The sequence below is a fragment of the Condylostylus longicornis genome, unplaced genomic scaffold (genome assembly GCF_029603195.1).
Source record: "Condylostylus longicornis isolate FDR11 unplaced genomic scaffold, ASM2960319v2 ptg000081l, whole genome shotgun sequence".
In the NCBI taxonomy this organism is placed as follows: Eukaryota; Metazoa; Arthropoda; class Insecta; order Diptera; family Dolichopodidae; genus Condylostylus; species Condylostylus longicornis.
The window spans coordinates 1,205,143-1,222,112 of record NW_026578049.1 but is presented as its reverse complement, the minus strand read 5'-3'; the positions used below and the strand labels follow the sequence as shown (position 1 = coordinate 1,222,112).

At 21.9% G+C, this 16,970-nt stretch overlaps 1 protein-coding gene across 1 annotated transcript in view; it reads left to right on the top strand.

Annotated features, from left to right (window-relative positions):
* Window positions 1-225: 225 nt before the first annotated feature.
* Window positions 226-16,970, top strand: part of LOC129613254 (low-density lipoprotein receptor-related protein 2) — a 50,044-nt gene continuing 33,299 nt past the window's right edge. The window contains exons 1-2 of the mRNA XM_055527239.1: window positions 226-383; window positions 2,053-2,184. Of these exons, the coding sequence (XP_055383214.1) occupies window positions 287-383; window positions 2,053-2,184 (229 nt within the window). The 5' untranslated portion in view covers window positions 226-286. The remainder of the gene's footprint in view (window positions 384-2,052; window positions 2,185-16,970) is intronic.

The window sequence follows — 16,970 nt, the reverse complement described above, 5'->3', positions numbered from 1 at the left end:
CGCCATTGTAGAAATTTCTTTTTTATTTTTCTTAATTTCCTTAATTCCTTTAAGCTATGCAAGTTTTGCTTTTTTTAAATAATATTTTATAAATTATTAATAATAATTAGTTTTATGATAAGGAAATAAATAAAAATTCTAACTAAAATTTTAAAAAAAAATTATAACAAAATTAAAAAGAAAAAATGTTTTAATTTTAAATATATTTTTATTTTTTATAGGTGGATATTTAGAAAATGTCGAAAGTTCGAACCCACAAAATGTGCCATCATTATGTCCCACAGGAATGTTTCGTTGCAATAACGGTAGATGCATCACATCATTGTGGGTCTGCAATTACCAAAAAGACTGTGACGATGGAGAAGATGAATTACAATCTTGTCGTAAGTACCTATAGTGTATAAAAAGTATTAATAAAGTATATCGAAGTAATGTTGCTATTTATTTAAAATTAAATGAAAATCAAAATATTTATTCCTGTCGAATCAAAATGTATATTTCTGTATAAAAAATCGAATCTAAATTCAATTGAAAATTATTAGCTTGTATATAAGAGTTTTAGGGCAATAAAATTTACTACATAATATTCAATCTCGCTTTGAGTATGACTTTATTTCAGTTATTTTAAGTAATAATAAAATAGTAATAGAGTTGCTTCTGAAAAATTCATCTGGAAATACTAATATTGTTCTAATTCAAAATAATTGTTTTTCTCCTTAAATTGTTCCAGTTACAAAAAGAACATAGTCTATATATAATATTTGGTATTTTATTGGATAATATTTCTTACGACACAACATTTTCAAAAAATTTTAAATAATCTACATGTTGAAATATTGTCGATTTTCATAATATTCCCAAAAAAAAAAGCTATGAATAATTAGTGTTATTTATAATTTTTCGTTATTGAACCATAAATAGATTTGAAAAATGTATTTATAAATTTGTTAACCATTTAAATTTTAATAGAATATTCAAAGTTAAATATAAAACCGCACACTTGTCAATCCATATATAATATAAATACATATATATATACATGTATTATTTATTTATTTTTCAAAAACAATAATCTGCCAAAAGCATTACAACTCATCACTAAACCTCAAAAACCAATTTTTTCAATAATAATTACAACTATCAATTTGAATTTTTAGTTATGCATATCTATGGTTTGTACATATCTATAAGATATATGGATTTGTCTGTATTTTGTATTTTCCAATTTTCTAAAAAAAAAATATCGATCGAAACAAGTATAATAAAAATCTATAATAAAATTAAATACAAAATAGTGTTAGAATAACACAATAAAATTGGCTCCTAACTATTTTCGTTCTGAATAAAAATAAATGTATGTGCACGTATATAGAAAAATATATACTAAAAGTGAATAACTTACACTCCATATTCTTACATACTCACACACAAATTGAATATTATAGTAAATATTCGTTAGATAAAAATACCTACAAAACCAAGAAAATTCAAAACAAATTTTTAAATATTTTGTTAGCATGTGGTTAAGCTTTCATTTTTTATAAAAAAAAAATTTTAAAATTTTTTTTTAATTTTTCCTCTTGATTTTATACAATTTTTATTTATTTTTACTCCTGGTTTTATGCAATTTTTCTTTTTTTTTGAAAAATTTTACAAAAAAGTTACAGTAAATAATTTTTCTCCCCCCCAAACATTTTGTTCATAAAAAATTTTCAAAAATTGCAGACGAAAATTTTCTCTTCCACTACAGTTTATTTATTTATTTATTTATTTATTCATTTTATTTATTATTTATATTTATTTTGAATTTTAAAACAAGAACAAAAAAAAATTAACTTTTTTCTTTTTCATTTATTTTTTTCTCTTTCTCTTTTTTTTTTTATGTTTATTTTTATTAAATTAAAACTAACAACACACAAAAATATTGCATTCAACAACAACAACAACAAATTGAATCAAAAAATACGAACAACAAACAAAAAAACAACAATCATACATGAAATGAAAAATACATGAAATATAAAAAACGAAAAAAAAAATATATAAATATAGCTCCACCTGAATGTGATGCTGGACAAATAAGCTGTGGTACCTATGTATTTAATAAGACTTATTGTATACCACCACATCATAGGTGTGACATGGTTGATGACTGTGAAGATAATTCTGATGAATTACAATGCAGTAAGTAAATATTAAATATTATGTAATATAACATGATATAATAATATATATGAATTTATGTATATATACACATATATTATGATATAAATGCACAAATACCAAAGGCAGATTTTAAATGGGTACATACATTTTAACAATCGGAGAATACAGTAATACCCCGCAGTTATTTCTATAATAAAATGTTGCAGTTTTGCATTTAACAAATACGGTTTCATATTTTTTGTAGAAATGAATGGCTATTCAATTGAATATAATTTTAAATTTCGTGAAATTTGTCTTATAAATTGTTTTTAGTGTTCACAAACCCTTTACACTTTGGGAAACCTCTTTTTGAATTATTTAATTTAATGCTATAAAAATTTGAAACGCATATTTCCCGAATGTCAAACAGAGTATCACTATTTATAGAAGCGCAATACGACACCAAATTATAAATTCATACATTTTAATTATGGTAACTGCTTTAATGTACTAATAAATTGAATGCTTGCAAAAATAGTTCAATTTACACAAAACAAAATTTGATACAAGTCAACTCTATTATTGCATAGTGAATTTTTTTTTTGTTTTAAAACACATAATTTGAATTAAATATCATAAAATTGTTAGCATTTCTACAAAGTCATTTATGGCGGTATATACCAAGCCATATATGGCGGACAAATCCATAATTGGCCTTCCACAAATAGAATAATTTACTAGAGACACCTAGAAAAATATTCTTCAAATTTCGTTTCTACTGTATGCAAGTACACAAATATATTTACACTTAATACAAATATAAAGATAAATTTGTATAAATAAATAAAACTCAGTCAAAAAAAAAAGCAAAACCAAGTGAAATGAATTTTAATTCTTCCCTCTTTAAATTTAAAACAAAAAAAAACGAAATGAATTTTTTTTTCAACAAATAACAAGAGTACAGATGACTAAGTCACAAATGCTATAATATCCTTTTAAACTCTTTTTTTTTATGATAAAATTAAAAAAAAACATAAGTATAACAAAATGTATATGCAATTTTATATGCGAGGAAAAAATATGAAGATATGCCTAAGGATATGCCAAAAAAAAAATTAATTCATATTGTGTGTATATAATATTATACATATAAATTTATGGTCATATATAAAAACAATACACAAATGTACAGAACAGAAGAAATAAAATACGAGCTATATATGAGTTCAAAGACCTCTTATCTTTAGGACATTTTAACAAAAAAAAAAAAACAAAAAAAAAATTTAAAACTTAACTAAAAACTTTAGGAAAAATTAAAGAGGTTATTAACCCAAAAATATATAAGAGTAAGAAAATAAGACAAAAAAAAAGAAGGCCATCAGAAAAGCAACAAAATATTCTTTTGCACAGGAGACAAAAATAAAAAGAGAAAAATTCTTTAACACAACTTTTTTTAAAAAAAATTTGACAAAGTTTTTAATAGTTCTTCACTTTTATTCTTCAAAAATTTAAACATCAAAATGGTTTTTTTTTCTATTGAGAGTGAGTATAATAAGATTTTATATAATAAAATTAAAATTATATGGACACAGAGAGTTTGTTATATACCATAATTAAAATAAAAGTTTCAGATTTTAAAAAAGACCATCAGGTCATTTGCCTCTGCTCCTTAATTTTTCTTAATGTGATTTTTAATTTTTTTGGGTAAATCAAAACTTTATTAAAAATTATAAAGTTAATTAAAGCCTCACAAATAAAAAGGTCCTTTGTTAATTACTAACATTTTGTATTCATATTTTTTTATTGAATTTTGTTTTTTTCATTTAAACTATTTTTAAATAGGTGCTACAGAATACCCTCTGTATTATATTAGTAAAGCAGCTCGAGAAATTTAATGGTTTCGAGTCTTTTCCAATATTTTAGGGTATATCCCTATGATTGCGTACAAAAATCGAAGAATAACCTTATATTAAAATCCTTGGTTTATTTTTTGAATAAAAAAACTTGTTTATTATACAACGGACGAACTTGTTATTTCTAGATCAAATCACCAACACAAGTGTAATTTTGGTTGTGAATCTTAAAACAAACATACATGTACAGTACTCAAATTTTAAGGGGATAAAAAATTTTTTATTAAAATATATTTTGCATTAGTTAAATGAATGTATAAATATTTTATACCAAATCGAGCCTCAACTGTATCAAAATTAAACAATCACATAAATAATCTCCCAAATATACCTCAACTAATACCTTAATATAAACGTATTTCTTAAAGAAATCCGTAATTTTCTCAATCCAAAACGCCATTTTGACAAAAAATCCCCAGGTCAAATCCAATATACCTCTCCAGAAAGGCATTCATTAGAAAAATTTTATGTTGATCATCATATTTGACCTTGATAACTGTGTTATAGCTCAAGCGTTATTGTTGTTTCAACATTGAATAAACTGCGAACTCAAAATACATAATTAACCTTAAAAGTCTTACTCACTCCAATTAAAATTATTTTCCAACTTCTATTGTTAAATTAATTTAAATTTAATAAAAATCTCAAGACTTTTAATTATGAAAGATAATAAAAAAATTTAAACTTCAAATTTTAAATAAAAATCATTACTACCGCATTAAAACTATGCCAACCACTAAATATTCAAAGAATTTTTCAATTAAAGTGAACTTGCTAATCCAGTAACAATATCTTAATTTAAAAAAAATAAAATTGTTTTGATATTCATAAATAAACTGAAAAAGAACGTCTACCCTTAAAATTATTTTACCAAAAAAAAAAGGATTTCAAATTGAGTAGTTTATTATTTGATTATGGAAAATTTTTTACTAAGAACACTTACACTTAATTTAAGTATCTTTTCTTTACTATACCACTACTCAAACAATCATTAAAAAATTTCGTTTCAAAAATTTTAAATTTCAAAAAATTTTATTTTGTAAGGACTCTTGAAGAAATATCTTTTGGGATTCTTTTTCAACTTATTCTCAAAATAATTTTCATATTAATTTTAATATTTTATTGACACTCAATATAAATCACTTTTAAAATGAAACTAAATTAAATTTTTATTTGTAATAATTTATAATTTTGCCATAATTTTTTTAAGTATAATAATATAAACGATTCTCAAAAATCTTGTAAAGGATATAAATTGCTTTGAAATTATTTTTAAATGTACGTGTAATTGTTACAAATGCAAAGAATATTTTATTTACCTTGACTGAACAAAAAATCCTCATATTGTATAAGTACGCAAAATTTGTAATTTCAACAATAAAGCAGAACAAAAGAATTGGATAACAAAATAAAAGGGAAAAAGGAAAACAAGGATATTTTCAAAAAAATTTTTGATACATTCTTTTTTATTTTATGAAAATAATTTTAATTTTCCTCCATTTTTCCCCCTCCTTTTCCAAATGAAATTGTTGTTGTTTTTTCTTTTATAAATCGTAATTTATTAACGTTCTTTTTCATATCCTTTCTGTATTTTATTTGTTCATTTTTTCGCTTTTTAAAGGAATTTTACAAATAAATGACACAAAATTTACATCCTTTTTTTTTTTGCATTTTTGTATTTTATTCATAAATAATGAAAATTAAAAAACAGAACTTATAACGCACGGGTTGTTTTCGCTATACACAATATAACAATTGAAAAGGCTCAAATTTTATTTACAAGAAAAAAATTTATTTAACAAAAACAAAAAATGGTATAACAATATATAAAATGGGCTAAATCAAATGAAATAAAGGAGCAAACAGATATTTAGAATTTTATAGAAAATTAAAATTAAAGAAAAAAACCAGAAAAATAACAAAAAATTTCTAAATTTAAATCAAGGTTTTTTAAAGGAAATTTCGTCTTTTATCCTAAATAGCTGCGAAATATAAATTTTTTTAATATTTTTCTATACGTATCTTTATCCCTGTACGATAATACAATATTAATATTAAATATATACATGTATATACATATATTCGTGTATAGATATAAAATATTATATTAAAATGTTCACATAGATTTTTTCTTAAAATTAATTTTCATAAAATTTTTGAAAAAAAGTATAACGCAAAATTTCAACAAAAAATTCTATTTTGAAATTTTTTTTTTTTAAATTCTAAATAAAAACCTCAAATTTCAAAGAAAAATATTATTAATATAAAAAAAAAATATAATATATTTAAAAAGGGTATACAAAATGATGAAAATTATTAATTTAGAGATAACAAAATATTTTGTTGAATAACGAATGAAAGCCATCAACATTATTTAGAGATTATTTTATAATTTTCACAAAAATTAATTAAAATTTTTAAAATTTATTCACAGTATTGAATATAGTAATAAACAGCTTAAGGGAAAATAGCATAATAAAATTAACATGTATATAAAGAAAAAATATACTCGTAATTAAATTAATATTTAGAATTAATTTTTATATATCAAAAATATTTAATTAATTTATTTTAGCTTAAATAGAAAATTCTATTGAAGAAAAAATTCAATTTCAGATTTTTAAATATTATGAGAAATTTGAAAGAAATATTTGCTTTTGAAATATTTGAATAACACTTCTCCCGAATTCGTTTCTGACACTAAAATTTTTACTATAAAATATTTACGAATTAGAATTACAAACTTTTGCATCGATGGCATTAATTTGTACTTCTTTGATTCGAAGCTATACTTATTTGTCTATAAATCCAATTTGGTAATTATTTATTTTTATAGAAATCCAATTTTTCCATAAAGTTCAATTTATATTTTGTTAAAATTTTATTATTATTCTTGAATTAACGTACGAGTAGTTACAGTTGTGACGAAACGTAAAAAATAAAATGTAATTATTAACATTTAACCTTAATTACCTCGAAATACCTTTCTTTGACTTAAACAGTTTTTTCTTAGAAAGGTTAGGTTTTCCTTTCTTCTCATCTCAGTCTACTTTTAAAATCAAAAACTATTAAAAGTTATAAAATTTCATACATAATTTCCTAAACGTTGAGCATGTTTGGATCCTTTTTACTTCTATTACAAAAAATAATAATTTAAGCTTCTTAAATTCCAAATATTATAAAAATTATTACTAATAATTACTAATGCTCCTAATTAAAGGACACATTTTATTATACAAGTACAATATAATTATTTAATATTATAAAATTTTTAACTCATTTAAGTTAAAATATAATTTCTCTATATAAAACTATTACTATATTAATTATTTATTAATTATCTTGATATTTAATTTAATTAAAAATTAAAAATTAAAAATTGATGTTACTAAGCTAATTAAAGGGAGTTTAATTTTAATAGAATTATTTTTATTTTAATTTAATTATTATCATATTAAAAATATATTTTAGTTAATTTATTGTGAAAAGAAAAAAATTGTCTAAATAATTAATTTGCAAAAAAAAAAAGACACAACAGAGAAAATCAACCTACTCATTATAATTTTTTTCCCAATATTTTATTAAGCAAATAATTCTTTAAGATAATTAATTGAATTAATTAAGTTACATAATTTTAAAAAGAAATTCTATTTTTTAATCCAATTAACCTCATTCCCTATAATCTTCTCACTTAATATAGAATTTAAATAAATAAATTTTCAAATTCTAATATTAAAATATTTTTTTCCTTACCCACACCATAAAGACAATATAGCATAGAGAAGTAAAAATGAGAGGAAGAAATTCAATTCTTTTTGACCTTATTTTAATTTCAGTCTATTATCTATAATTAAAAAAATTAGGAAAATCCATTTTATATTTTATATAATTATTTATTTATACATATAAATATAATATATATATATATATAAATTATATTTCAACCTACATATTGTATATATAATATAAAATTGTGTTAAATAATTAATGTAAATTAAAAAAAAAAAAATAAATAAATATTTTTTGTTATCCTTTCAATTTTTTCTCTATGAAAATAAATATTATATCCTTTATCGAAATATCAAGGAAATAGGTACCTTTATATACATATATACAAATATTTTTTCTATTGTTATAATAATATTCAACTACAAATTATACATATATATACTAAATAATATTATAATAGAGCATAAAATCTAATGTTATATAGTTTCTATATATAAAATTTTAATCCCCCACATTAATATAATTGGAATCTATAAAATATTTATCTAAAATATTTTTATTTTAATATCCTTAAAAATTTGCAAATTTATTAAATAAGAATATTAAATATATATATAAGATATATGTATATATTATTTAATTATAGGGTAATATTATATTATTATAGGGTGATATTTATAATAATAGGAATTATATAATATAAAGAAAAAATTTTCTATTTTAAAAAATCTATTGAAATTAATAACAATGTTAAAGAAATACAAAAAAAAATTAGAAAGGGTACACTAAAAAATAAGGCAAAATAGAAAATTGCTTTTTCACTGGAAGGGAAATATTTTTTTTTTTCATATTGGGAAGGATATTTTTTTTTATTAGACCGTGTACTTTTGTTAGAACCCTTTACTTTGTTCTTTTTTTTCTTGCTATATAACAGGCAACCCTTTACTTTTGTTCTATTTATTCTCTGTAACAAGCAACAAAATATGAAGAAAATAGAAAATAATTTTTTCTTAACTTTTTTAACACAATTTTGATTTTAATCCGAAAACTGGAAATCATCATCATATACACGATTTTTCAAAAAAAAATAATAATACTTTCTTCCCGTTTCCTTTAAATTAATACAAAAAAGAAAATGAATTTTCATTTTTCAAACAAAAAATTAAAAAAAAGTAAAGTAAACATGGAACATTTTTTATTCTTATTAACATATTTTCTTTTTTACTTATTTATTTTTGTGAGTAGGTAGGTATTTTGGTTATTCAGAGTTACTGGAGAAATTTATTGTTTTGTATATAAGGTTTTATTATTTATCGTTTAGAATACTAAAAAATCTCACTCGCAGTGGCTTTCATTTTTATATAAGAAGACAATAAGCTGGAATAAGTGTAACTAAACGTTCAAAATATAAAGATTTTCAACTTTGAAAAAATATTTTTATGTCTAGAACAAATAATTTTTACAGAATCGATTCTTAATTTGATTTTTAATTCAATCGTCTCAAAGTATATTTCAGACCAATGAGGTTTTTAATTTAATGATAACAAAACTGTGAGAAATTTTCTTTGCCATTTGAGAAGTTTTCCGAATCATTGCCCAATTTTTAACTATTACTTATATCAAAGCAAACGAGCTGGCAAAATATGATTAAATGTATAACATTTTTAATTTTTATTCAAATTTGTAGCATCAAAGCTTTTCAGATATAAATTTATTTTCAGGCAGTTTAGTAGTACTGCAATTTATTGGCAATTCTACTCTCTGAATAAAATATAACAAAGTATTATAATTTATTAACAATTTTAAGATGTTGCGTTTTGAAACAACGAATAATTTAGTTGCGTTTTGAATCGCTTGCGTTTTGATACGCACTATAAGAAAAAATTTTGAATGTTAGAATAAATTTGGAGTTCTATATTAATAATAATAAGAAAAGCCTTGTGATATGTTAATTGCACATTTTTTTTCACTGATTTCATAGCGCTCAAGGTAAGGCATAATAATCTTACGAGATGATATAATCAAAGCGAGTTCTATGAGTAGGCTTCAATTTCCAAATAGAAACTTAGAAATTTTTAATACTTAATTCATCATTTATGCCACCGCAATCAAATATATTACAACATTTATTACAATTGAATTTAAGAGTTATACTCATAGTTCTTTTAAACAAATTATTCTACTTATGTGTTTTTTATTTTATTTTCGAATTCTTCTTTTTTTTCAAATTCAAGATACCTAAATGAAAATTTTTACTTTTTTTAAAAAGGAGTGTTGCGGCAATTTCATGATAATTCTCTATATTTTTTTGTAAATTTATGTTAATATATTATTATGTTAATATATATATTTTATACGTGAGCACAGTACTTCTATATACGAGTATATTATAAATCTGTATAAATAAATGTAGATTTATAAGGCTAAATATTTAGGTTTTTAATAAAAAAGTAAAACGAAAGTAAAAAAAAAAGTTTAGATTAACTAAAATTCTTTCCTTTTCTTTCTTCAATACCATATTCTAATAATACGAATTACTCTTATTGGGGGTATAAAGTAACAAGAACACCAACAATAACAACAACATCAAAAAAAGAGGCGAAGAATATAGAAATCTTCAAATTATTCGTGACATGTTTATTAAATAAAGAGCGAAAATTTTTTCTTATTTTCTAGTTTTTTTTTCTATTTAATTTTTTGGTGTTTTTTTTTTTTGTATTCTTGTTTTGTAATTTAAGCAATTTATTGTAAGAAAAAAAAATTTTTTCATTTCATTTAAATTTTTGTTTTCTTGTTTTTATTCTTTTTTTGTAATTTATGTTAATATATTAAAATGAAATGAACACAATAGAAAAGAACAAAAAACATATTGTAAGCCATGCATGTATATATGTGCGTAGGTGTATATTTAAAAAAAGGATATTTACTTAATTGAATGTTATACAATTTTAAGGTAAAATTGAAATAATATTTTCTTATATAAAAAGGAAAATCAAATCTAATATGGTACATAGTTGCTAAATTACAAACATATTTTTTTTATAACAATCGCAGTGGTAACATTATTTGATTAAATAAAAACATTATTTGAAAAATATTTTAAATTTAAAGAGAATAAATATGGTTGTAAAAAAAAATAATATTTTACCTCTTTCTAATGTTATAAAACATTTAAAATTTTAATAAAAAAAAATCTATTGTTCCGCCTTTCGGATAATAATTGCATACTTATAGGGATTCAATTAAATTATTTCACGAAATATAGAAATTAAAACTAAAGGCTGAAATATATTTAAAAGTTGTATGACAATTTGTATGCACACGTTTACCCTTCAATTCACATATTCTTTCCGATAAAGTCTTCCGCCCAGTGCAAGTCTTTCAGTATGGGAGGCCGCGCAAAATTGCGGACATAAAACATTATATTTTGATAAAATAATAAAAAATTTTCACAATCACTATTAATTTACTAAAATTTTCACAATTAATTGAATAATTAAAGTGAGTGTGTTTAGTAATTAATGATTTCAGTTGCAGTAAGAACCAACACATAAAAATTCTGTCTGTCAATATAATATTATAAATAACCATAGTATAATACATCTATATAACAAATAACTATTATTACACACAGGTTTAAAATTAAAATTAATCGAACACGTTTTTAATAGTTTTGATTTAATAGAAAGAATTTCCAATTTTAACTAAAACAAAACTTAAAAACCTTAACTATAGCGTTACATAATCATTATTGCTAAATGCTGAAAAAATATTATTGATCTCTCTAAAAATTGTCAAAACATTCAATCAATTTTTATACCACACATGAGATTAATTTCATATTTTATTAGCAAAATTAAAAAAAAAATGTTGGTATTCCCTATACGTCATTATTTATTTGTTATCTTTCCAATCGTCCAATGTTGACAGACGTGACAACATTCATTGTATTCCCTAGAATACGAAATACCTTTATTATGAAAATATTTCTGTTTTTTATTGTTATTGCATTCTTTTTTATAGCTTGTTATTTAAAAAAAATTATTTTAAAATTTCAACTCTGCTAATAAGAAACTTAAAATTTTTTCTGTTTTTCTAAAAAACTAAATAGAAATTTAAAATCAATAAATTTTATCTTACTAAATACCAAAATTTTGAAATCTACGCTCATTATTACATTCTATTTAGCACAATTTTATTAATAATTGTAAAAAAACGTTGCCCAAAATTTTGCTTGTGGGAGCAGTTTCCTTAAATGGTTTGGATGTACAGAGCTGGATTCTTCAAATTCTTCAAATCAACAAATTGAGGCTTCTTTTATTTTTTTATTTTCGTTCTCTTTACTTCAATTATTTTATTGGCTGGAACTTGTAGTTCTCTCCAGTGATTTTTTATATTAAATAATTAATTGCAATTTCTTCTCTCTTCTTTTATAATTAATGAAAATTTATAAAATTACAAAATATATTCTTTTAATAATGCCAATCATTTAAGATTTCTTAAAAACTATTAATGCATTTATAACATAGTCAGCGTCGACGTAATTAATTCGTGGCATTCACAATTATAAAAATCGAAAACATACAGGGCCACCCGTGGGTGGTTTTTATGTATAATATTCATTTGTTGAGAAATAGCTTAAAGTCAAAAAAATATAAATTTGATATTCAAAATATAAATGCAAATAAATATATTAAAAATATGTAATTGATAATTTTCAATCAATTAATCTTAAAAATATTTATTTCAATAATCGTCACCTGAAGGACATTAACAAGTTACTGTTTCTAGCAAAACTGTTCAATTACAAAGGTCTTTAAATTTCTTGTATATAGACTGTATTATTTCAATGTAAAATAAATCTCTATGAAATTAATTTATCAGTAGTTGAGAAATGTTGTAATAAAATTCCAACAAAAATGATTTATAGTAACAACTCTAGGATATTTGTATAATATAAAAAAAGTACTAGGTAGTATATAGTTCAAATTGTGAATAACTAATAAATGAAAGGAATGAAATTTTTTAAATTATGTCGTTCGAGCTAATTTTAAATTCATTATGTCATTCATTTTTCTATATACAGAAATATGTCAAAGAATTTTTTGACTTTATTCCGATACCTTGTAGAAAATTAAACCTATGCAATACCGCTTTCTAAAAATTCAACAGATATCATCAAGAAGATCACAAAAAACATAAAAATTTCTTTAAGAATATTAAATATGAATCAACATCATATAGAACACAGATTTCCACACAAAGTTGATATTTAGCCACTTTTAGACTTTTTAAAAAACAATTTCATAATATCCATACTGAATCTATTATACCAAAATGTTTTTAATTAAAATATTCGATTATTAAAAGTTTTATTCTACAATTATCAGTAGTCAAATACCTTTGGGAGACTGTACAACACAAAAATGATCTCAAATAGGTATATGGAAAAACAAATAACAAAATTCTTTGTTTATACTAAAATATTTATTAAACAATTTTTTATAAATCTATTTATTACAAAATAATATTTGTATATATGTATGTGCATATATACAAAGTAACATAATATTGTAAAAAGGTAAAACGTGCCACCCAACAAAATTACTGCAATTTTCTTCTTCTAAGTTAATTTTTACATTGTTTTTTTTCTTTTCAAATTTTCCTTGTTCTCTTATGAACAAATAAAAACCTATTTAGGCAATCTATATCTAAATGTTAATCTAAATCAAATATACGTATATATTGTATATAGAGGTTTATCAACTTAAAGGAGAGTTCAAAATCATGAATATTTACATTATTGAATTTTACAAAAAAAAAAATTTACTATACAAGCATAGTTAATATAGAAATAGTCATTTTCATGAAAAAGTTGAATATTTTATGAATAGATTTTAAGTTTTTATGGCATTTGCAATATGTTACAACTTTAAAAAAGAAACTACTATGTATATATTTTTATTTAATAAGTACTTGGTTTTGAAAACTTTTACAATTTGTAAATGCCATAAAATTATGAATTTATAATGTTTACTTTGTTTGCATTATTTTGGTCTCAATTAATTACAAATGTAGAATAACGACTTTGATAAAAATTTTTGAGTATTTTATGAAAAATATATATTTTAATAGTTAAGAAACAAAATATTTTAAATTTTGCAATAAATTGTGCATATACATTTAAATATATCTTTTATTCGCTATATCGCAGTTCACTTAAACCTTAACTATTGAATTATTAATCAGAATTAAGTAAGTATATGAAAGAAAATTTCTTAGTACTTCCACGAATGTTGAAAGAAAACCATTTAGTAGCTCTAAAATTCCTCAAATTCTAATCTTATCAATTTTTAGAATTTTTTGAATTTGTAGAAAATAGTAAAATAATGCAAATACTAACGAAATTTCTTAATAACACCACTATGGCTCTATATGAGATTTTTCGCTAAATTAAAAACGATCGAAGGCTGCTAGAATTAATTTGTAATTTTCTTAATAATTTAAAAATTTACAATGAAAATAATTAAATTGATTTTTTAAAAAAAATAAAATTGATTTAATAAAAAAAAAAACTTCCGCAAATTACTTAAGAGTTGCTTGCTATGCCAAAACAACAATATTTTAAGGCACAAATATTCACACAAATTCTCGTCGCAAACACTATACAAATAAATATACCAATATACAAGTGTACACCTCTTTCCAATATACAAAGTGTACACCTTATAAGAGAATTGAATTATTCAAAAATAAATTTTTTATTCTTGTTATTTCTTCTCTCGTTCTCTTGAAATTTAAAAAATCAAAACTGATAAACAAATTATTGCCAATAAGGAATCAAATAACAAGTTGGATTTTTCCAAAGATTGCTATTGTTTTTTTTTTCCCCAAAAAATTTCCAGCCATGAAATTCCGTCTACGACAGAATTATAGACACACTTGAAAATCAAATTCAAACACACTTGAAATTTCTTTAAGTCAAACATTTTCTTATTGCATCTACACTCGATACCAGGAAAATCCTAAATTAACCATAAAAGGAAAACTTTAAAAAACAATAATTCCTATTTTGTCTATTATTTTATTTATTTTGCGTGCCGACATTTTATGTGACAATGAGTCAAATAAAAACCAAAGAAGTGAAAAAAAAAAACATTTTACAATTTTTCTAAACTTTTTTGTTTTTAAATTTTCCCATGTTAAAGTTTGTTTTGCACGTATACCAAATAAAATTTCAGCGAAAGGCAAAATAAAACTCTAAAGAGAAGAAAACCAAAAACAATTTAAACGGCTGCGTAGGTTTTTTTTTATTTTCTTTTAAATTTTATAAGATTTCACCTGTGTCTTTTCAAAGGTATTTTGTATTTGCACATATGGGGATTAAAGATTTGATCTTTATTTCTTACTATACCTGTGTGACTTGAAATTAAATTTGTAATATCACTGAGGAAAATTTGTTTTTGTAATTTAAATTAACAAGCACATTTTTTTCAAAAAGTAAGGTTTACTCTTAAAAGCATATATAGCATTGTTTACGTATGTTCGACAAGGAGTTTATTAAATGGCTCTTAATACTTAAATTTATTATTATAGAAAATTTCAAAATCATTTAAAGCAAAACCGAAAAAAATTGAAAACAACAACCAGTTTAGTTTTTAAAAATTTTTAATCCCATAATGTTGATCTGCTTAATTATTATCAAACTTTTCCTTTGATATAATAAATTCCCTTTTTATTTTCAAATTCGTACGAGCACTTGTGTTAAACTTATTTTCGGTAAACAACACGTGATGATAACAAAAATATTCTGATATTCACTCTATATGTTTTCTAAGCCCTTGAAAAAATAAAAATTCGTTTACTTCTACAAGATACGCTTCAAATTGGAAAATGGTAAGACAAAATATTAGCAATATATAAGTGTTTAAGTAAGGCATACTTACCTATCCAGAAGAATAATAATAACAGCTGCTGTTGTTGTTATAATAAGGACCAGTAATCACTGGTTAAAATAGAAAAATTCAAATAATGGTTGCATATTAGTATAAGCATTCTTGTATACATATATAAAATATTTGCAACCTTTGATTTTTTTTTTGGTATTTCTCGGAATTTCTTGAAAAAATTGTGCTAAAATATCTCATATATAATGCAAGTGTTTATATATAAAAAATTTTTAAACATTTTAATGTTATGATAAAATTATATTACTGTTTATATACGTATGTATATGTATGAAGACAAGGATAACATTATGTTGAATAGAAGATCTTTTAAATAAATTTATTAATGTAAATTATATGTATTATATTGTAATAAAATGATTGCGTTTCTTCTTCTCTATATGTACGCCAAGCATAAAAATTACTTGAGATGAAGTCATTAAAAATTATTTCTTTATACTTAAATTGGAGTTCTTTTGTTATTTTCATGTGTATAATGATAATAGCTTTTAAAGTACAAACTTTGATATCCTTATATAATAAAATTAGAAAATAAATAAGTAGATTTTGTAATTTTTATGTTTCAGTAATAAATTTAAACATTATTAAAATATTAAGGGTATTATAATAGGAGTGTTTTAGAAACAAATAGAATTCATTGCTCTTACAGGATTATAATATTATGGTTACTCTAAGAAAGCAAAGCTTTGGATTTATTTCTTTATTTGACATAAAGAAATAAATATTATTTTTAGTCTAGAAAATCTATATATATCCAAAAATTTATTGTGCATTACAGGATCTAATCATATTATTAATTTTCCAGTTCCAGAATGAATAACATGATTAGATTCTTTTTCAATACCAAAGTTGAAAATGAAAACAATTACACATCTCAACAATTTTGAAAAAATTTTCTAAAATTTATAAGGTTTCCACATAAACTATTTATACTACTAATCATACTTCTTATTGAAATCCTCATTAGATTTTAAATTCTATGTAAGATATGTAAGATATGGTAATATACAATTCTAATTGGTTAACAGTAAAAAGAAATTTATTTATAGGTTAGAAGGCAATATCATGAACCTACGAAGAGATTTAGCAAAATTTAGCGCTAAAGCCCGAATATCATAAAAAAGCGGGACGAAAAAAAAAAGACATCTGTTACTGTGTTTCTGGTTCATATGAGTTCATTCTATGAAGCTGTTTGAGCAATACCTCCAATTCTTGA